The sequence below is a fragment of the Electrona antarctica genome (genome assembly GCF_951216825.1).
Source record: "Electrona antarctica genome assembly, chromosome: 6".
Classification (NCBI taxonomy): domain Eukaryota; kingdom Metazoa; phylum Chordata; class Actinopteri; order Myctophiformes; family Myctophidae; genus Electrona; species Electrona antarctica.
In genome coordinates, this window is record NC_136811.1 from 9,384,620 (window position 1) to 9,407,623 (window position 23,004).

Sequence of the window (23,004 nt, forward strand, 5' to 3'; positions counted from 1 at the left end):
TGACTCCCATTGGAAAAGCATTGTGGTGGCCCAAAAAAACGACCAAACATTGCTTGATTGGTGTTTGGTACGTGTGAATGAGGCCTAACCAAACATTGGAGCTGGGAAGACTGAAACCTGTCAAGCCATCAAGGGGAATGCCACTGGTGCGATAAGTGTTTCTGCATTGCAGTTTATTTTATTGCTTAAAGTTTGATGCAAGTTACTTATGTTTTTGTGCTAGGCCACATTTAAACTGCTATAATTATGTTTGATTTAAGTTGCATATAGGCTTGCTTAGTCGAATTGATGATCTTGAATTGAATATATATATATAATATGAGTTAATACGACGTTTATTTGGATTACTGAAGTGACTAGTGATTCAGTGCTGTAGGTTACATTTTTAACCTACAGTTATATAAGTTAAATGAGTGAATTTCAGTTGTTTTGATTACATATATGACAGCTTGTATTTTGTTTTTGTCTTTTTCTCTGTTTAAGGTTTTCAACCTATACCTACTGTACTTACCTGTACCACAACTTATTTCAAAGTAAAAAAAAAAACAAATGAGGAAAGAAGTTGTCTTATTGAGTTGACCACAGTTCCCCCTGTCGGCTAAGCCGTTTTTCAAGTTTGGGCAAAGAGGTTTCTGAAAGAATCCCGAATAACTTGACACACACGCACATATTTACTGTATATGATGATTTCGGGTGTGCCAGTACAGTACAGTGAGAGTACAGTATAGGCTACAGTAGAGGGACCCCCACACGGTAACTCTGTCATTTCGCAACCGTAATTCGGACGCAGGGCAGCACGCCGGAACCGGCCTGGCCCCCTGGGTGCGTTTTTGTGGGTCTGGAACTTCCGGGGACCCCCACACGGAGTTACACCACTCACTTCACACAGGTGTGATTTCTTTTCCTTCTCTGCCTCCCTCTTTTCCCTCTCGGCCTCCCTCTTTTCCCTCTCTGCCTCCCTCTTTTCCTTCTCAGCCTCCCTCTTTTCCCTCTCGGCCTCCCTCATTTCCTTCTCGGCCTCCCTCTTTTCCTTCTCGGCCTCCCTCTTTTCCATTAAATTGAGCTCCTTAATGAGCCTGCTTGTTCCCCGGATCCAGAGCAAACACATCCCGGAAATCTTCTTTTGGCCTCTGCGGGCTGGCGATAAGGAAACTCTTGCTGCTCCTGTGGAGAATAATGCATTTCTATAGCTACGGTCTTCGGTTGTGTCTAGAGTCAGACTTCAGAGACATGGTGTTATAGCAATCCAACTCCTGGTACGTCTTCATCTTCATGTAGGCATTGGCTCGGTTGGCTGTTGGTTGATGCATGGTCAGCGATCATGCCTCTGGTGTAGCAATCGATGGCCGCCTGGTAATTCTTATTTTTGAAATGGCCGTTCGATCCCTTCCTATTATGATCGTGGGCTTTCTAGCGTCTCTGCTCCTCCTGGCGTCTCTGCTCATAGACATATAAACGTAGACGCCCTTTCCGGCTCTGGAGCATATGTGCTCAAGGGAGGGCAAAACTTTCCCGAGATTCCTTGCGAAGCACCGCGGAAGCATGAGCGTGCGTCGCAGAGTGCATGTTCGGGTCTGTAAGTCCCGGAAAAGATGCGCTGTGATTGGCCAGTAATCACTTGAGTGGCAGCGTGACGTAACGTTCCTTCCACACTTCCGGCGTACTTCCTCTCCCAGTGTAAATTCTTCCGCCCCTCCTTCAACACACATCGCTCCAACGAACTGCAGCGGCCAATGAGGCATCTATTTTTTTTTTAATATCTATGGCTGCGTTCGAATTCATTCTCTATGCCCCATATAGTGCACTACTTTGGGGTTCCGCCATTTTGTTATAGTGTCCGAATATGTAGTGAGCATTTTTGCACCCTAATGTAGTGGACTGAAGTATCCCACAATGCACCGGGAATTGTAGGGACCATCCGATCACTACAAAAACACAGCGAAGCAAATCTGCCCTATAATGCATTGCGCAAGCTCGCTCTTGAGCGCACATGCACGCGTTTGCGCACGTGCGCTGCTTCTGCGCTCCAACTCGAAGAGGCAGAAGTTGAACCAGCGAAAGAAATTTGTTTATTTTCTTTATGAGGCGATCTGAAAAAACCCTATGGGGATTACAATGCAAATAAAAAGTACATGAACCCGCGGACCTATAGCGCCCTCTACCGATATTGAAGTCAGAGTCGGTGCTCACCATACAGGGAGTATTGTCCGAAATCATCACTATTAGAGTCCACTGAGTCTGGATCCCCGTATGGGGAGTAGGGAACAACCCTAGCAATTCGAACACAGCCTATGGGCTCCATTTCCGTCACTGCTAAACGCCTTATCCCTAAACTTCTTTGCCTTTTTTTTTTACTATTTTGCAAAACATTTTTGAATAGTTAAAATGGCCAGTCTACAAGGTGTCAATGTAGATTGGCTAGTTGAACTATTCAAAAATGTTTTTCAAAATAGTAAAACAAGGCAAAGAAGTTTAGGCATAAGGGGTTTAGCGGTGACGAAAATGGAGCCCCATGTCTCTGCTCCCCTAACTCCGCCATTTTAGGCTCTGATGTTTGGCACTGCCGCCAGCGCCTCCAACAAGGTTTAGGTTGAAACTTTCCTCTCCAAAAGGAAAAACTACGGTGAAAATTATAACTGGCTGAAGAAGTGCAATCTCCGCTCGGCTCGTTTGCAAAGTTCAGTTAAGATTGTCTTCAGCAGAGCGGCGATTGCTTGCTTCATGTTCAAACTTGTTTTATTTTATTTTACACTTTTCTTTTTTTTACTGGCTACCCCGCCTGGGGTAGCCTACAAAAATCTCTGTGGTGTGTTTCAGTCAATTATCTCTAAAAAACAGACCAGGCCCAGCACACGCCTTCCCTACTTTGCTTACACGTGCTCTCCACAACACACACACACACACAATCACTTGAATAATGAATTGCCTGCCATTATATGAAGAAACACTTTAATTTTATAAATCAGAAGCTATTTGTCCAGTGTGCTGACCTCACCTTAATTTGTTCTATTGTTCTAACCTCGGCCTGTCACCATGGCTTTAAGTGAGTGTATGTGCGTACTTTATTGTACTTTTCTGAGGGGAGAATATTGACACGGCTTTGAATCATGATGCGAGTTATTAATCAATACATATTAAAGGGCAGTAAGCAACATATTCAGCTGTTGTCTCTGTGAATGAGATTAATTATCCCTGGGAATATTAATCACTTTATCCCCAGCATCCATATTCTGAGGGGAACGTTAGCCGAAAAATATAGCACTTCTGCGCTGCCTACGGAACTGGCCTATTGGCTCGTTCCTGCAGCAACGCAGGCGTGCCATTAATGACGGTAATCATGTAATATTGCTTAATTGACTCCAATCACTGTGCAGCTGGAGGAGGCCAATCAGCGCCGGCTGCTGGGTCATTCATGAGCACTGTGGCGTTTTGCATTACTTCCACATTGGTTACAGTATTTATTTTTTAAATAGCCAATGACCCACCTCAAGGACCCCTGGGGGTCCCCAAACCCCACTTTGACTGCACTGTTCACTCACTACAGAGAAGCTTGGGGTTAAATATGTTTTTTTTGTAAACACAGTGAATGGAAACGGGAAGATTCACCCGTCAAATAGCTCCCTTTTAAAATGATTTTTAATGAGCAAAAGTGTTAAACATAACATAACGAGAACAGAACATTAGATTAGATCTAGATGCACATGAGGAATTTAATACAAGGACACCGAAAACAAGACGATAATTGAAAACGAGAGAACGACGATGGGTGGTTATTTAATCAAGACCGACTTGATGTGGATAGTTTGATTCAGTTATTCATCATCTAGTGCATACATACACATGTGGCGGCTGGCCCCCACCTTCACTTGATGCAGGTTAATGTCGGAATACTGATATATGATTCATTTCAGCTGTTACGATTCCAAACATGCAAACATGACCTGCTTTAATTACTTCAGTCTTTAGTAACCTAATGATTAGTATTAAAGTTCTATTGTCTTTTTATGTCCAATGTATTTGCATTTAAGTTCATAAAGTTAACATGAGTATAACTAAAAGCATTTGAATAAATAAAAATGATACGTTTCAGGTTAAAAAAAAATAGCAAAAAAGTATTATAATTCAGAATTTCAATTAAAATATATATATTTTTGATTGACATTATATGCAATGTGAGTGTGGAACTATAGTGGCCCTCTGCATCTTAAAAGTTGCCCACCCCTGATCTAGTGCATCTTGGAGTCGGAGGCGCGCATGCCCCAGTGAGCTCCGATGGAGGAGATCCCGTTGCTGTAGTAGCGTCCACTGACCAGCAGCAGCTCAGCGTCAGGGTGAACTGGGTAGAAGTTGAAGGAGTAGCCAGTGGGCTGGCCAGCTATCAAGAAGCGGCCTCTGTTGGTCACAAATTGTATCTGCAAAAGAAACGAGAATCAAAGGTTCAGTGACAATTTGGTTATGCTTTTAATTTAAAAAAATCTACCAGGCATAAAAACCTCAACAGAATATGTTGCGTATTCTATGCAGATGTATCTACTGTAGTATTGGGGAAGCTATTTTGAAAACATCAACGACTTCACTTTGGAAGAACTACAGCGATTTCACCCTCACAGGAAATAGTGTGACGATAAACTAAAGCCACACAGAAATAGTGTTTAAAGTTTTTAGTTTTTTTTACAAAGTATATAGTAAATAGTTATAGTGTCATAAAATAGATTCATAGCAAAGCACAAAGTGAGTGGAATTGATAGATGAAGGTACTGCTGTAGTTCTGACCTGATAGATGTAGTTACTGGCATGCCATTTCCCAGAAATCTGAATAATGGCCTCGCCATCACGCAGCTCCATCTCTATTGTGGTGCCAACGACACCGCCGACTACCGCACTCCAGATGCCATCGTACTGAAACTGCAACCTGTGCGTGCGTGCGTGCGTGCGTGCGTGCGTGCGTGCGTGCGTGCGAGAGAGGGAGAGAGATTGAAAGAAAACATGCAGGTTTGTTGTTAAATGTTAGATTCTGTCAGCTTTCATTAAATTAAGAGGCATAAAACATGGAAGTGCAGTTCAGGTTCAGAGAAAACATGACAATATTGTGACAATTTTTTGCGCAAGACCCTTCTACATTCATTACACTTAATGCTCTGCATGTACGATGTGTCAACTAAATTAATAAAATGTGATGTGGGAAGGATTAACACATATTTACTTACATTAGATTAGATACTTGCGTATTAGATTAATTAGATTACTCTTGAGATTGGCATAATACAGATTTTATTGTATTGTGATTTATTACATTTACACTAGTCTTGGTTTGCTCTTGCTGTATAGGCTACAAGTTTCACAACTTCTGTGAGAGTTACTCATCTTCCTGCCCATGTAATGCCTTTGTGTTATCTTTGTTCCTGATCAACATACCACAAAACCTAATGGAACCACCCGTTTCGACTGGTATCAATGGACAAGACCGCAGTTATCAGTTAGGATCAGTACGAATTTTTCGAGCTAGTATGGGCATACTCTGCCGACCCAACGGCTCAGTCGGTAGTTCTCCGTGATTATTTCGCTTGATAATCACTGATGTCCTGACGGAGGCGCGCTCGGCGCCGTCCGAGTTACGTTCCGATAGGCAGAGAATAGATTAGTAGCCCATAGTTTCCATGCACCGACAATAGTTGGAAATGACCACCAGGGGGAAACCTTGGCCAGTATGGCCATACTGGGCCCATAAGATGCATGATAAACGGACATACTGGGCCCATAGACCAATTATTTGTTTACAAACATTGGGACTGGGCGCACGGGTGACTGTTTCATGTAATCAATTCCCAACAGATCTCCAAACCTGTTTTGGGGACCGCTGGTTTCAGTCCATTCAACCTCCTCTTGTGAGTTGGCTAGTGAGATGCACCCTAGGAGATATTTATACTTCAAAGCCCAACAGTATTGCGCACAGAGAACAGCTGATATAAAAGCTCACATCGCATCGCAGATGCGACTGTTGTGAGCGTAGAGGTCTGCGTGCGCGACACCATCGCGGGACGACGAAGCATAAATTATACTTGATGGACTGCAGGTGCGCGTGCAGCCGTGCACAAATAGGCTCTGCTGCCGTGTTCATGAGCGCACCTCCCGTTTTTATGACAGGGACCGGAGGTGTGGTTTTGAGGACAACTGTTTTGAATTGCTATTATTGTTCAAACACAACAGAAACCAAGGATTATATATTTCAAGGGCGAGAGATCACAATAAAAATCCTAATCATTCTTCCTCCACACTGGGAGAAAAACAGCATCTGAAAGTTTGATGGGGCATTTTTTACACGTGAGTGCAGTTAGAACTTTTCCATTGCATCTTATGAGAGGTGGTGTTCTTCTGCTGCCTTTATGCACGCGCATGCCGTTTCTTATCAGTGTGACGTCGTCTGATAAGGCGTCTATAAGATCGTATGATAACGGTCAAATCCTTTAATGGAACTCCCTTGCCAAGCTGGAGGACTGTTCTGTCTGCTCAGTGCCTACATTGTCTCAATACAGGTCAGGGAAAAGTATGTACAGTATGTTTCTTAACGGCAGCCTATATACACACCCTGCGATGTAGGCGTTATTGTGCTCCCAGATCCTGATGGCGGTGATGTGTCCCTCCCCTGTGGTCTGGTAGCCTGAACCTAAGCCTCTACCCACTGCTAGAGAGTAGCTGTATGTCTCGTTGGTTGCTGGGGAGTGAGAGAGAGATTGATTTTAAAGGATAATTCCAAACAAGGCTTTTTATTACCCTAATTGGATGTTGGTACTGTTGAACATGTTCATACCGCAGCTCTGAGTGTAAGCAGCGGGGTTTTGCGATACATTGCTTATTAAAAAAACAAAAACGCCACAGTGTTTGAGTAGATATTTCACCCGTGATTTCATCCAAAGTCTAGTTTAGTTTAGTCGCACAATAAAAACAGTACAAAAAAGGTAACATCAATAAAAGAGAAATATGTGCAGGTGAGAAAAGAAACCCATGGAGGGCTTATATAGTCCCCTTTGGAACTCAAACACTGTGGAGAGATTTGAGTTATTATGAACGATCGATATCTACGAAAGGTTTTACATTTTTGAGCGATAAAAATAAGCGATTTGCCACAAAGCCCCACCGCTCGCGCCTGGAACGGCGGTGCACTCGGGATGGAGTTATGAAACTTTTCACCCGTATCACTCGTTCTGGGATATAATAACATCAAATTAAGGTAAGAATAACCTAGTGTGGAATTCTCCTTTAACATCCATTAGTCACTAAAGTTATGCCATGTGTACATTACATTTACAAACATACATTTCTGTATTGTTTTACAATCTTTTTTCTTTTCTTTTTAAAATTTCTGTATTGACAGTAAGTGCACATGTATGTATATGTATATGTATATTAATAGTGGACTATTCAGTCAAAATTATTTAGGATTGGCTGGGCACCAGCCTGACGGCGTGTCACGGGTTCGACTCCCGATCCCGACGGCCTTTGCCGCGTGTATTCCCCCAATCTCTCTCCCCATTTCCTGTCAGTCTACTTTCAACGTATCAATAAAAGGCAGAAAAAGCCCCAAAAATATCTTTAAAACGTTTTTTATTTAGGATTGAATGAATTGCATTGTCTCTCTCTCTCTCTCTCTCACACACACACACACACACACACACTCTCTCTCCCCATTTCCTGTCAGTCTACTTTCAACGTATCAATAAAAGGCAGAAAAAGCCCCAAAAATATCTTTAAAACGTTTTTTATTTAGGATTGAATGAATTGCATTCTGTCTCTCTCTCTCTCTCTCACACACACACACACACACACACACACACACAGAGTGTCTCGTTACTACTCACGTCTGGCCCATGCTGAAGACAGCAAAACAATCACAATCACAAGCAGTGAACCGATGGCCATACTGATGCTGAGTTAATGACACTGGAAAGAGAACATACAATTATTATAACGTTATTAACAAGTACATTTTCACTATATACAGACAGTACAGTAACACACAAGGCTGTGGTATATTGTGATTATATCACAGCTGCGTATTGTTGCCTTAAACACCTGCAGTATTCTACCAACTACCACCCTCTTGTGTATTACACATTACAGTATATTAAAAGGTTGCACACAATTGACAAGATTGAACCTCATTTAGTATTCACGGACTCTGAATATTTGGAATGCACATTGAAGAAAACTAAGAATCTAATTGTTCCTAAATAGTGCATGTACCTTAAAATCAGTTTACAGTCAAATCTGTCCAATTCCACTCAAATGTGTCTCAACTATTCCAATTCTAAATGCTTCTAAAGTTTGCATTATACAGTACAGTCAGTCAATGTACAAACAGTATGTATCACTATCAACTAAGATGTCTGCAGCACGACCAGCACTTCAGAAGAATTCAGATATGAAGTTTCATGAATGCAAATTTAGTAGCCAAGCTGTCTTCAATTTCTAATGTTCTTTTGCAAACAAGCTATTAAGCGCAAGAAGAACACATATACATACGTCTGTGTGAGCGGGTTGTATACCTTGCTTCTTATTGTCATGTGAACAAACACCTGTGAATATTGCATTTTATTCTATTGCATGCTATTGTTCCCTGTATGCCTACCTGTGTGCAGCCAGTCTGTGAGAAGTCAAAGTCAGTCCTCCTGTGACCTCGGTCTGTTCTGTATCTGATCCTATCAGACATCACTTGTCTTTATATATGCTCTCTTATGCGACATTTCCTGGCATGGGTTCTTTCCCATAAGGAAGAAGCAGACTATTTCTTAACAGACAATTGAGATGGAAGGAAGATACAGAGGACTGGTTTTTAACAGCCAAGCTGCTTTCAACTGTCAAGATGGCAATTCATTACAGCTGTGATGCATACCTACAGTATCACATTCCACGGGGGAACTTGATGTGTAGTAAGGAAAGTGTTCTATGATAACAGCTTAACTACACAGTAATCTAGTAACTGTCATTATACTAACATGATACTGACCATAATACTGATGATACTGGTTACTGACCATATTACTGACCATGATATTGACATAATACTGATATGATACTGACATGATACTGACATGATACTGACCATGATACTGATCGTGATACTGACATGATACTGACACACTACACTATGTAGAATGTGTACATTTCAAACGAAAGCCAAAACAAGTCGATACAAAAACTGCTACTTTGTGGCCGAAACCATGATAAATCACTAAGACTTGTTTACAACAGGGTCCACCATTTTCAATTCATCAGAACATTTGAAGACGTACAAATATACACTAATATGAAAAAAAGGAAATCATCGTATAAAGAAAGTAAAAAAAAAAGGGGGGAAAATACAAAGGGGTGCGGGGGAACTCAGCCTTTTTTACGGGAGCCAGTTTCAAATTGCAGTCGTCCGTAGGTGCTCTTTGAGAGCGGTTTTGAAAGAGTCGAGGGATTCACATGTCTTAATGGCTGTTGGTAGGGCGTCCACATTTTAGTGGCATAGGACCGAAATTAATTTAATCCCTTGTTTGAGCCGAATCTGGGTTGCACGTGGTTTGTTGAACTTCCTCTGGTGTTGTGAGTGTGGACTTTGTTGACATTAAGGAAGTATTTAGACCGGTACATGGGTATCTTGGTGGTGTAGCACTGTAGTGAATCTTGTGGACCTGACCCATTGCAAGATGCTGTACTCTGTCGTCAACTTAACAGAAAAAGACTCGCTCACTGTATACAAAAAGAAAACATTTTTATTTTATTTTAACATGCTCATAAAGTGCTCTGTGCTCAAAGTGCAATTAAAAGTAGCAAACGTTTCGGTCCCAAGACCTACGTCAGTGCTATAGGATTTTCAAAGACAAAGAACTTGCTCTTAAAGAGCTCCAAAACAATACAGCTCAGGTGCTGAGAATCACTAATTGGTGACATCACCTGATGGTGGGGCGTGGACATTACAGAATAGATATACAAATTCACACAGTTATATAGGAAACATGAATACTGCATACACAACATGTTGACAGTCTTAAGGGCCTTTCAAACGTGAAGCTATTTAACGCGCTTATAGTTCATTTTCAATGAGACCTGCGTTTTTGCGCTGAGAAATTGCGGTGCGACAACGCAAGCGTATTTACGTGAGCGCGGTCCCGTGAATTTGTTGCTCGTTACGTGCACACGCCCGCGACTCACCAGACCTGGCTTGCGTTCGTTGTTGCGCCCCTCTTGAGCAGACCTGGAGGAGACCTGTGTTGATCCAGGCAACAACGCCTGCATTCCTCGCTTCCCATTTGAAAGGCCCTTCATACAATCACTTTTTGAAAATAACTTTTCCCTAGAGAGTATGCGCATGCTTAAAGTGAATGGCACATCGAGTGGCAAAGCAACAGGCAAAGTGAGTTTAACATTGTTTAATGTTGTTTAATGCAACCAGATATGACTTTTCTGTGTGGATGTATGGGCTGTCAAGGCCAGAAAGTTTTTTTTTTCTCCACTCTGTAGGTGTTCCTGCATAACTTCCTGGTTTGATGATGATGTCACGCGCATACCCTCTATATAGGTAGCACTGGAGGGAGAGATCTTCATTCAAGCCACCTGGATTGACAGACTGTAAATAAAAAATCCATATACATTCATTCAGTTTGGAGGAGTTTACAGTGAGCAACCCCCCCCCCACCCCCCCCAAAAAAACAAAAACAAAACAAACAAACATAAGAAGCATCACACCATTAAAACATCTAAGAAAAGGGAACACAACAAATGAAAACAAAAGGGCAAGATATAAAAACGCTTTGTTGAAAAGGAAAGTCTTAAGTCCTCTCTTAAATGAGTCAACCGACTCTTCCTGTACCAATACCTTTCTCATTGTTCCACCCTGGTTGGTGGCATACCATTTCCTTGTGATGGTTTTCTGCTGCCAGTACAATGTTTACCAAATACCTGTCCTCCCTTTGTAACATGGTCTTCCAATAAATTACACATATACAGTCAGTAGGCCTACCATTGGAACATCTGTATCTTTTGAATTGTCTTGTGTTTCATTTTCCAAAAGACCTCTTTTATTTTCTTCATTTACAAAACAGATGTGAATGATCCACATTAAAACTCTCCACACTCTCTCCAACATGGTAGCTGTTTGTGTAATCGTTTACTCTAGCTTTGGTGCTTCATTTTTCCAAGATAGCTCGCTCCATATCTGCAAATTAGTGGATGATTCATGCATTTTCCACATCTTCGTTTCATCCAGTATGCTTCTGAAATGTCTTTGTTGAGCTGTAATTCCATTTCTCTTTTACATAGCCTATAGTCAGTTGTTTATTGTTACTCATCATCAGTTTTAGGTATAGCCTACATTGCAGATATCATTCGGACCTCTATTCCTTTTGAGATTTGAATTATTTTAAACACTAGCTAGTGTAAACATTGTAATTGGTAATTGGATCCATGTGGGTGGCTCAGGGGTAGAGTGGCCGGATGGCAACCGCAAGGTTCCCAGTTCGATCCCTGGGCTCCCCCAGAGTTAGTGTCGAAGTGTCCTTGAGCAAGACACTGAACTCCTAATTGCTCCCGATGTGCCTTGCATGGTTTCTGCCGCCATCGGTGTATGAATGTGTGCGTGAATGGGTGAATGTAATGCACTAAATGTAGTGCCTTGGATAAAGGTGCCATATGCACCATTTACCATGAATTGCATCGGTCTGGAAAGACTAGCATAGTTATGGGTATTGGGGTCCAAAACAAAAACAAAGCAACAGGACAAAAACAAACTAAAATTAATTCTTACAAGCTACCATCTGTTTCAGATGACCTCACTGTTTGAGTTCTTACGCATTGTTCATTTTGTAAACCTTTTCTTCCCTTTTGCATTTCCTGTAATTTCCAGCAGAGTTTTGCGATGTATATTCCGCGTGCGTAACAAACAATGCTCTCATTGTTCCATCCTGGTTGGTGGCATACCTTACACCATTTCCTTGTGCAAATTAGTGGATGATTCATGCATTTTCCACATCTTCGTTTCGTCCAGTATTTTTCTGAAATGTCTAAGTTGAGCTGTAATTCCTATTTCTATTTTACATAGCCTACACTACAGTTAGTACTTATTTGATACTTATGCATCATTTTTAGGTAGCCTATACATTGTAGATATCATTCGGACCGCTATTCCTTTTAAAATTTATTTTTATTTCATATTAGCGTAAACATTGTAATCGGATCCACATAAAGTTGTATTCTTTATCTCCTATAATGTTCAGAATTGGGTGATTACCAAATTCTCTTTCCATCTCTTTCCACTTTGCTATAGCCTATAATCAGGATTACACCAACATACTATCTTAACTGGGCTGCATAAAAATACATCTTCAAATTGGGGAGGCCCATCCATCCCATGCTATCTTTTGGCAGCCACAGGTAGAGTTTAAAATCCTGATCACTCAAGGGCCCTCCACCCAATATAAATCTTGATGTTGTCTTGTCCTATAGGCATAGGCCATACATGGACAACTGGCGGCCCGGGGGCCACATGCGGCCCCCACCTTCCCTTAATAACTCACACATCATGCACTATTGCACTAATTGATTCAAAGCCGTGTCAATATTCTCCCCTCAGAAAAGGACAATAAAGTACGCACATACACTCCGTTAAAGCCATGGTGACAGGCCGAGGTTAGAACAACAGAACAAAGGTGAGGTCAGCACACTGGACAAATAGCTTCTGATTTATAAAATTAATTAATGAAGTGTGTGTGTGTGTGTGTGTGTGTGTGTGTGTGTGTGTGTGTGTGTGTGTGTGTGTGTGTGTGTGTGTGTGTGTGTGTGTGTGTGTTTAGCGGTGACGAAAATGGAGCCCTATAGGCTCCATTTTCGTCACCGCTAAACCCCTTATGCCTAAACTTCTTTGCCTTGTTTTACTATTTTGAAAAACATTTTTGAATAGTTCAACTAGCCAATCTACATTGACACCTTGTGAGCTTGTAGACTGGCCATTTTAACTATTCAAAAATGTTTTGCAAAATAGTAAAAAAAAAAAAAAAAAAAAAGCAAAGAAGTTTAGGGATAAGGCGTTTAGCAGTGACGAAAATGGAGCCCATAGGCTGCGTTCGAATTGCTAGGGTTGTTCCCTACTCCCCATACAGGGATCCAGACTCAGTGGACTATTTCGGACAATACTCCCTGTATGGTGAGCACCGACTCTGACGTCAATATCGGTAGAGGGCGCTATAGGTCTGCGGGTTCATGTACTTTTTATTTGCATTGTAATCCCCATAGGGTTTTTTCAGATCGCCTAATAAAGAACTGTTTGAAAAATAAAAAATCATCCCGGCCGTTTCACTTTGGATATGAAGAATCAACTGACTACAAGAAACCAGTCAAAACGCTGCTGCTGAATTTTCGCTAGGAACAGACTGTATCAAATAAGTGGCTGCAGGCTGTCACCTCCCTGACAAGGACAGTTTGTAAAATTATTTTTTAATTCATGGATGAATAAAGAAAAAATAGGTTTGACACCACGGCGCGTAATCAGCGCCTCAAACGGTGACTCCGCCCACCCCCGGGGGAAGTTGTGATTTGCGCTCGTTCACTGCAATGCAATTTGCAATATTGAGCAGAGTAGCGGTTATCAAACGTATTTGCAATGCCATACATTGAAAGATCTGTTGCCCGTGGACAAGGCACGCTACCTCCGCAAGTTAGATAGCATCGGCATAGATGTTTGTCCGTATGTGATTAAGGATTGGACCAAGTTGCATTGGCAGCCATAGAAAATTCTTACCCCAGGCTAAAACCGGATGTGACGTTTTTGGGCGTTCCTGTCTAGCGTGGTGTCAGTGTATATGTCTATGATAAAAAGGTTATTCTTTTAAAACAACATATATAGGCCTATGATTATTATCAATACATTTATATTATTTCCATTATCCAGCAATATGAAAACAGTGCACCACCTTGACAATATGAAAATATCAGCAGCATATGATTAACCACATGAACCCCCGCTAATCCTGGGGGGGGTGGGGGGGGGGGGGGGGATAGGCCGGGCTACGGGAAAAAATAGTCGATCTATAAGCAACGCGACGTCCGTGTTGTGAGCTTGTAGATCGGGTACTTTTGTTAAATAATTATCAAAAGTAGGGCTCCACAAGCTCTGCTCACAATACGGACGTTTGGTGTTAACAGAAACAGCAGTCCAATAAATTACTATAGGCCTACACAATGAAGTTTTAATGTATTTATCGCAATTCAATGAAATAATGTTAGATAACATATATTTTTTCATGGCAGGAATTAATGAATATTAATAAAACATATGTTCGGACACAATTAATGTGTCTCACATGCATGTATTTAGCCTACGTTTGTGATAAAGAATCTCGCAAATATATTCTACAGCAAGCAACCGATTCCTCTCCTAACGTCATGTGCTGGGCCTGGGTGATACAATGAATCAGATTAGTAATACTATTGCATTGAATTGCAAATTAATTGTAAATAAAACAATAAAACAATAATAAAACAATTGCAAATAAATGCACAGATCATTTGTGACTAGATTTGATCGAGGGACTGCCATTGGATTTTTTTCATTTTTGTTTGTATCATGTCATATGAAAGCAGGGAATCATAGCTTCAAATTGACATAGGGGAGAACGGGATAAGATGAACCACTTTTTGCTCAAGTTGTCCAAGTTGTTCAGGATGTCTTCTATTAATTGAAATGATGAGTAAGCATCTATGACAAAGGGCCATGAAAATATGACCTTTTTAAAAAAAAGTGGTAATGTGGCTCAATTTGCCCCAGGTAAGGGGTAAGTTGATCCAAGGTTGACCCCCGGACATCGGTTCATTTTACCCCCAGCCTCCATTTTAGAAAACAATGACTATAATAATACTTCAGACAATTTATTTGCTAAATGATTCACATGGTTCTATCCATTGGCAAATCATCAACGTGTATGATATTACATTTTAGACCTAGGTACATTTTGCTTTGTATAAAATTGTCAAAATTTTACTTTGACCGACAAAAACCTGACTCCTGTGATGTTATGGGCTCAGGAGTTGCAGTGTGGTTGCTGCGACTGTTGCAAAACTGCTTTCTCTGATATTACCCCTGGGTAGGGGCCGGGCTGCTTCTGATTGCAGACTGTGAAGTGTTTGGTCTGGCATCGGAAATGTCACCAAAAAGAGGATGAGACAAGATTCTTACTTCTTTCTCTAGAAAGCTCACCATGTCTGGGAATGTGGCCCTATAGCCTCGTTGGTCTTGTATCCCACAAGCCTGAGACCTCCATCTTTCCCGCAGCTTGTATGGGAACTTCAGCATGACCTGCCTCATGTTTGATGGAATGTCCATTTCCTCCATATATTGTATCTCCATCATAGCATTGCAGCACCCTCTTTTTTTTTTTTATTTTTTTTTTTTTTATTATTTTGTAACCTATTTTTTCACCCCTGTGCCAATTATCTAATGTGATCCTGGGCTCTCTACACACCCTCCGCCAACCTAGTCCCCATATATGGGGGACATGGGGAGAGCAACAGACTTGAACTCATGCTTCCTTCCTGCCTGAGTGTCCAAGTTGCTCCTTTACATGTGACGGGGGGAGTTTCCCTGGTTGGACGTAGCGCGTGGAAGGAACACGTTATTCCAACCAGTTCCTTTCCCCCTCCATCAGGCGCCCCGGCTGGCCAGGGGGAGGCAGTTTGTTTAGAGACCAGGATTACTGTATGTTTTTGTGAGGGTACCTGCCCTAGGGGACACGGGGAGAACATGCAAACTCCGCACAGAAAGGCCCTTTCGCCAACCCCGCCTCGGGTATGGGCACTGATGACGCGGAGGAGGAAACACGCCGCCAGCACCCACAGCGCCCCGAGCGGGAATCGAACCCAGGACCTTCTAGCTGTGAGGCAACAGCACTACCAACTGTGCCACCGTGCCCCTCCGCAGCACCCTCTTAAGAACAATGCAAATTCCTGCAGTGCTTTAATGTCCTCGGCTTTAATAGGGGCCCATGATGCCCATCCAAAAGCTTTATCCATGCTGTGGCTATTCTATATTCATTGCCAAAGTGCTCTTTCAACAGTGCCTTTGCTCTTTCATAGCCTTCTTGTGGGAGCATGTGTAGGCAGCTCCGCACCAGCTCTCTAGGCTGCCCCCTGGTGTACTGCTCCAAGTAATATAAACAGTCTTGGTAACTGCTTGCCTTTGCTTCGACACAATGTTCAAAGGTCCGGATAAATGAAGTACACTGTAATGGATCACCATCAAACACTGCTATGTCTCTTTGTGGTAGAGTGGATGCCATTTGTTGTTGTACCAGCAGTGTACAGCTTCGCTGTGTTTTTGTAGTGACCATCGGATGGTCCCTACAATTCCCGGTGCATTGTGGGATACTTCAGTCCACTGCATTAGGGTGCAAAAATGCTCACTACATATTCGGACACAATAACAAAATGGCGGAACCCCAAAGTAGTGCACTATATGGGGCATAGGGAATGAATTCGAACGCAGCCATAGATATTAAAAAAAATAGATGCCTCATTGGCCGCTGCAGTTCGTTGGAGCGATGTGGGCGGAAGAATTTACACTGGGAGAGGAAGTACGGCGGAAGTGTGGAAGGCACGTTACGTCACGCTGCCACCCAAGTGATTACTGGCCAATCACAGCGCATCTTTTCCGGGACTTACAGACCCGAACATGCGCTCTGCGACGCACGCTCATGCTTCCGCGGTGCTTCGCAAGGAATCTCGGGAAAGTTTTGCCCTCCCTTGAGAACAAATGCTCCAGAGCCGGAAAGGGCGTCTACGTTTATATGAGCAGAGACGCCAGGAAGCCCGCGAACATAATAGGAAGGGATCGAACGGCCATTTAAAAATAGGAATTACCAGGCGGCCATCGATTGCTACACCAGAGGCATGATCGCTGACCATGCATCAACCAACAGCCAACCGAGCCAATGCCTACATGAAGATGAAGACGTACCAGGACAACACCATGTCTCTGAAGTCTGACTGTCACACCCTTTGATCATGAAGAACAATGGAACGAGGCAGTTTGTTTCTGGATACTGGAGGCTTTATTTATGCCTATATGAATGGCCCAAAAGCCTATGTCAAACTGACGAAAAACACAAAGAATAAATCATAATTAGCATGAGTACCAAAACAAGCACATAACTGACTCTGGACACAACCAAAGGCCGTAACTATAGAAAAGCATTATTCTCCACAGGAGCAGCAAGAGTTTCCTTATCGCCGGCCCGCAGAGGCCGAAAGAAGATTTCCGGGATGTGTTGGCTCTGGATCCGGGGAACAAGCAGGCTCATTAAGGAGCTCAATTTAATGGAAAAGAGGGAGGCCGAGAAGGAAAAGAGGGAGGCCGAGAAGGAAAAGAGGGAGGCCGAGAAGGAAAAGAGGGAGGCCGAGAAGGAAAAGAGGGAGGCCGGAAGGAAATGAGGGAGGCCGGAAGGAAATGAGGGAGGCCGGAAGGAAAAGACGGAGGTCGAGAGGGAAAAGACGGAGGTCGAGAGGGAAAAGACGGAGGTCGAGAGGGAAAAGAGGGAGGCCGAGAGGGAAAAGAGGGAGGCCGAGAGGGAAAAGAGGGAGGCCGAGAGGGAAAAGAGGGAGGCCGAGAGGGAAAAGAGGGAGGCAGAGAGGGAAAAGAGGGAGGCAGAGAGGGAAAAGAGGGAGGCCGAGAGGGAAAAGAGGGAGGCCGAGAGGGAAAAGAGGGAGGCAGAGAGGGAAAAGAGGGAGGCCGAGAGGGAAAGAGGGAGGCCGGGAGGGAAAAGAGGGAGGCCGGGAGGGAAAAGAGGGAGGCCGGGAGGGAAAAGAGGGAGGCAGAGAGGGAAAAGAGGGAGGCCGAGAGGGAAAAGAGGGAGGCAGAGAGGGAAAAGAGGGAGGCAGAGAGGGAAAAGAGGGAGGCAGAGGGAGGCAGAGAGGGAAAAGAGGGAGGCCGAGAGGGAAAGAGGGAGGCAGAGAGGGAAAAGAGGGAGGCAGAGAGGGAAAAGAGGGAGGCAGAGAGGGAAAAGAGGGAGGCAGAGGGAGGCAGAGAGGGAAAAGAGGGAGGCCGAGAGGGAAAAGAGGGAGGCCGAGAGGGAAAAGAGGGAGGCCGAGAGGGAAAGAGGGAGGCAGAGAGGGAAAAGAGGGAGGCAGAGAGGGAAAAGAGGGAGGCAGAGAGGGAAAAGAGGGAGGCAGAGGGAGGCAGAGAGGGAAAGAGGGAGGCAGAGAGGGAAAGAGGGAGGCCGAGAGGGAAAAGAGGGAGGCCGAGAGGGAAAAGAGGGAGGCCGAGAGGGAAAGAGGGAGGCCGAGAGGGAAAGAGGGAGGCCGAGAGGGAAAGAGGGAGGCCGAGAAGGAAAAGAGGGAGGCCGAGAAGGAAAAGAAGGAGGCCGAGAAGGAAAAGAGGGAGGCCGAGAGGGAAAGAGGGAGGCAGAGAATCACACCCGTGTGAAGTGAGTGGTGCAACTCTGTGTGGGGGTCCCCGGAAGTTCCAGACCCACAGGAACGCAGGGTGCCGGCCTGATTCCGGCGAGCCGCCCGCAGTCTGAAACGGTAAAGAAATTACAGAGTTACCATTTGGGGGTCCCTGGGGGGTCCCCGGAACATCCAGACCCCCAGGAACGCGCCCAGGGGGCCAGGCCGGTTCCGGCGTGCTGCCCTGCGTCCGAAACGGTTGAGAAATGACAGTTACCGTGTGGGGGTCACTGTACTGTACTGTACTGTACTGTACTGTACTGTACTGTACTGTACTGTACTGTACTGTACTGTACTGTACTGTACTGTACTGTACTCTCACTCTCCATCCATTTGCCCGCTCAAATGGATGGAGCAAAGTGGAGCAACGTACAGGGAAGGAGCTTGCGAATGCAAATTCCCACGCGGATGACATTTAAAAGCAGCTTGCCTGTTAAAAAAACAGTGTGTTTCTTACTTATGGGAAAGACCCCATGTCTTCTGACACCTACCAGGAAATGTCAGCACATAAGAGAGCATATAAAGACATGTTGATGTCTGGATCAGATACAGAACAGACCGAGGTCACAGGAGGACTGACTTTGACTTCTCACAGACTGGCTGCACACAGGTAGGCATACAGGCAACAATAGCATGCAATAGAATAAAATGCCACCCGCTTCGAATGGGATCAGTGTATTGAAACGGGGAAAATCAGGTGCAATCAGGCCTTTCAATAGACTGAGTAGACGTCTACCCGTCTACTCAGGTGCTCAGTAGGTTGATTCCTTCCTATTGTGTAGGTTGATCTGTGCAGTTTAATGCATCGCATGCAGCTACTGGAGCGGTGCCGTGTCGTTAGTCAGAAGGTTCCTTGTTCCGAAATTACTATCCCTATCTCTAATCCTAACCTAAACATAACCGCAAGCACGGGAGCAGTGCATGTTCGATGTTCGACGCGGTAGACACCACGGCTGCATTGAAAGGAATGATCACCTACTGAGCTCCAGTAGCTGCATGCGATGCATTAAACTGCACAGATCAACCTACACAATAGGAAGGAATCAACCTACTGAGCACCTGAGTAGACGGGTAGACGTCTACTCAGTCTATTGAAAGGCCTGATTGCACCTGATTTTCCCCGTTTCAATACACTGATCCCATTCGAAGCGGGCGAAAATGCAATATTCACAGCTTTTGTTCATGACAATAAGAAGCAAGGTAGGTATACAACCCGCTCACACAAACTTGTTCTTCTTGCGCTTAATAGCTTGTTTGCAAAAGACCTCTTCTCAGTTCCATCTTTTTATTTTTATTGAGGCAACATGAGAAATTGTAGACAGCTTGGCTACTAAATTTGGATTCATGTTTCATATCTGAAGTGCTGGTCGTGCTGCAGACATCTCAGTTGATGGTGATACATACTGTTTGTACATTGACTGATTGTACTGTATAATGCAAACTTTAATTAGAATAGTTGAGACATATTTGAGTGAAATCAGACAGATTTGACTGTAAACTCATTTTAAGGTACATCATGGCATGCACTACATACATTATTAGATTCTTAGTTTTCTTCAATGTGCATTCCAAATATTCAGAGTCACATACTGTATATACACCGTGAATACTAAATGACTGTCAACACAGAAAATTGACGTTAAATCTTGCAACCTTTTAATAAAATTAAAACCTCAACAATATAGGGTGGTAGTTGGTAGAATAATGCAAGCCAACAATATATGCAGCTGTGATCACAATATACCACAGCCTTGTGTGTTACTGTACTGTATAAATGTACTTGTTAATAACGTTATATTGTATCTTCTCTTTCCAGTGTCATTAACTCAGCATCAGTATGGCCATCGGTTCACTGCTTGTGATTGCGATTGTTTTGCTGCAGAACATTGACCCCTCTTCAGCATGGGCCTGTGAGTAACTAGACGCTGTGTGTGTGTGTGTGTGTGTGTGTGTGTGTGTGTGTGTGTGTGTGTGTGTGTGTGTGTGTGTGTGTGTGTGTGTGTGTGTGTGTGTGTGTGTGTGTGTGTGTGTGTGTGTGTGTGTGTGTGTGTGTGTGTGTGTCATCCCGTCATCCCGAGCGGGTGCGAGCAGTGATGTTTTGTGGTAAATCCATTATTATATTCACTCAAACATTCGTAGTTTGTAAATGGTGCATTTATATAGCGCCTTTATCCAAGGCGCTTTACATAGATTGTGCATTACATTCACCCATTCACACACACACATTCATACACCGATTGCGGCGGAAGCCATGCAAGGTACCAACCAGCACATCGGGAGCAATTTGGGGTTATGTTATGAACAATGTACCCCGCTGCTTACACTCAGAGCTGCGGTATGAACATGTTCACCAGTAGTAAGTACCAACATCCAATTGGATAGTTTGGAATTATCCTTTAATATCAATCACTCTCTCACTCTCTGTCTCCCCAGCAACCAACGAGACATACAGCTACTCTCTAGCAGTGGGTAAAGGCTTAGGTTCAGCCTACCAGACCACGGGGGAGGGACACATCAACGCCATCAGGATTTGGGAGGCCTATAACTGCCAAATCACAGGGTGTGTATGTAGGGCTCTCAAGTGTAATCTGATGTATCTAATATCTAGTACCCAAGTATCTAATATCTAATTAGTATCCAATCTAATCTAAGTAAATATGTCTCGTAAATGAATCCTTCGTACGTACATGCAGAGCATTACAAGTGTAATGAATGATCAAGTCTAAAGCCCAAACCACACCAAAGGGTCGGGTCGGGACGAGACGGTTTTTAACGTCCCGTGTGGTTGACCTTAAAACGGTTTTGTCCCAAGGAGTCCCTACCGGTGTGGTTTGGGCTTAAGGGGTCAATGTTCTGCGATAAAAATAAATAAAAAACAAAATAAATATACAGCTCATGTTTTCTCTGAACCAGAACTTCCACGTTTTATGCCTCTTTATGTAACGATAATCTATTATATGGCAACAAACCTGTATGTTTTCTTTCAGTTTCTCTCCCTCTAAATCTGTCTCCCTCTCTCTCTCCCTCTGACACACACACACACACACACACACACACACACACACACACAGGGTGCAGTTTCAGTACGATGGCATCTGGAGTGCGGTAGTCGGTGGTACCACTGGCACCACAATAGAGATGGAGCTGCGTGATGGCGAGGCCATTATTCAGATTTCTGGGAAATGGCATGCCAGTCACTACATCTATCAGGTCAGAACTACATACAGCAGTAACTACATCTATCAATCAATGCCACTCGCATTGTGTAGTGTACAGTTCAAACACAATTGCTATGGACAAACCTTCCCAATCTATTTCATGACACTAACCAATAGCTTTGTAAAAAAAATAACAAATAAACTCAAACAGTAGCTCTGTGTGGCTTTAGTTTATCGTCACACTATGAGGGTGAAATCTCTGTAGTTCTTCCAAAGTGAAGTCATTGATGTTTTCAAAATAGCTCCCCGGACGAAGAGAAATAGAAAACGTAATAACCAAACTGTGTCACTGAACCTTTGATTCACGTTTCTTTTGCAGTTGGTATTCGTGACCAACAGAGGCCGCTTCTTGACAGCTGGCCAGCCCAGTGGCTACTCCTACAACTTCTACCCAGTTCACCCTGACGCTGAGCTGCTGCTGGTCAGTGGACGCTACACCAGCGGTGGAATAACCTCCATCGGAGCTCACTGGGGCGCGATCGCCTCCGACGGCAAGATGCACTAGTTTGTTGAATCACTGAGTCAAACGTTCTCTCGATTTCAATTCTCGTCTCGTTGTCAGTCTCCTTGCATCAGATTCCTCATGCTGTATGTTCACATTTAAAAATGCGTATCTAATCAACAACATATCTAATCTAATGTTCTCTTGTCATCATGTTATGTTTAACACTTTTGCTCATTAAAATCATTTTCAATGCATGGGAGCTATATTTGATGTGTGAATCTTCCTGTTTCTATTCACTGTGTTTACAAAAACCCATATTTACCCATCAGGTTCTCTGTAGCTAGCGAGTGAACAGTGCAGTCAAAGTAGGGTTAGGGGAGTGGGGACCCACAGGGGTCCTTCAACAGGTTCATACAGTTTAATACAGTACATTGGCTATTTAAAAAAAATAGCAGATCTACAAGCTCACACACAACCAGGCAGCAAGGGGTTGGGTCTTGGAAATGAAGCCAATGTGGAAGTAATGCAAAACGCCACAGTGCTCATGAATGGCCCAGCAGCTGGCACTGACTGGCCTCCTCTGGCTGCAAAATGATTGTAATTTCATTGGAGTCAATTAGCCCTTCGCTAAGTCCCTCCCAACCCGTCCTTGTCCAATAGGAACGTTAGCATCGAGGAGACAGGGCAGGCTGTCCTTCCCCCATAGAGATGCATGTTAAATGACGGGAATTCTCCATATAAATAATCGATCATTTCACTAGCAAGAGCATCACAATGTATTCCAAATCTAGTCAACCAGGCCTGCAGTAGGCTATATGCACTGGACAAATTTGCATGACATTATTTAAATAAAATAGAAATACGAGGAAA

At 43.5% G+C, this 23,004-nt stretch overlaps 2 protein-coding genes across 4 annotated transcripts; one reads left to right on the forward strand and one right to left on the reverse strand.

Annotated features, from left to right (window-relative positions):
- Positions 1-79: 79 nt before the first annotated feature.
- On the forward strand, positions 80-22,386 carry LOC306925616 (zymogen granule membrane protein 16-like). Of its 3 annotated transcripts, none has more exons than XM_079504563.1 (6): positions 85-146; positions 18,966-19,081; positions 20,288-20,381; positions 20,905-21,031; positions 21,543-21,681; positions 22,009-22,386. In XM_079504563.1, exons 3-6 carry the CDS (start codon positions 20,309-20,311, stop codon positions 22,192-22,194), a joined length of 525 nt encoding a protein of 174 aa, XP_079360689.1. In that variant the 5' UTR covers positions 85-146; positions 18,966-19,081; positions 20,288-20,308; the 3' UTR covers positions 22,195-22,386. The 3 variants fall into 3 exon arrangements, with proteins under 3 accessions (XP_079360688.1, XP_079360689.1, XP_079360690.1); XM_079504564.1 differs by having other exon boundaries at positions 19,018-19,081; XM_079504562.1 differs by lacking the exon at positions 18,966-19,081 and having other exon boundaries at positions 80-146.
- On the reverse strand, positions 3,630-5,998 carry LOC306925619 (zymogen granule membrane protein 16-like). Its single transcript, XM_079504567.1, has 3 exons — positions 5,978-5,998; positions 4,774-4,912; positions 3,630-4,412 (listed from the first exon to the last, which is right to left on the reverse strand). Coding segments are annotated over exons 1-3 (327 nt in total). The 5' UTR covers positions 5,980-5,998; the 3' UTR covers positions 3,630-4,226.
- Positions 22,387-23,004: the final 618 nt, after the last annotated feature.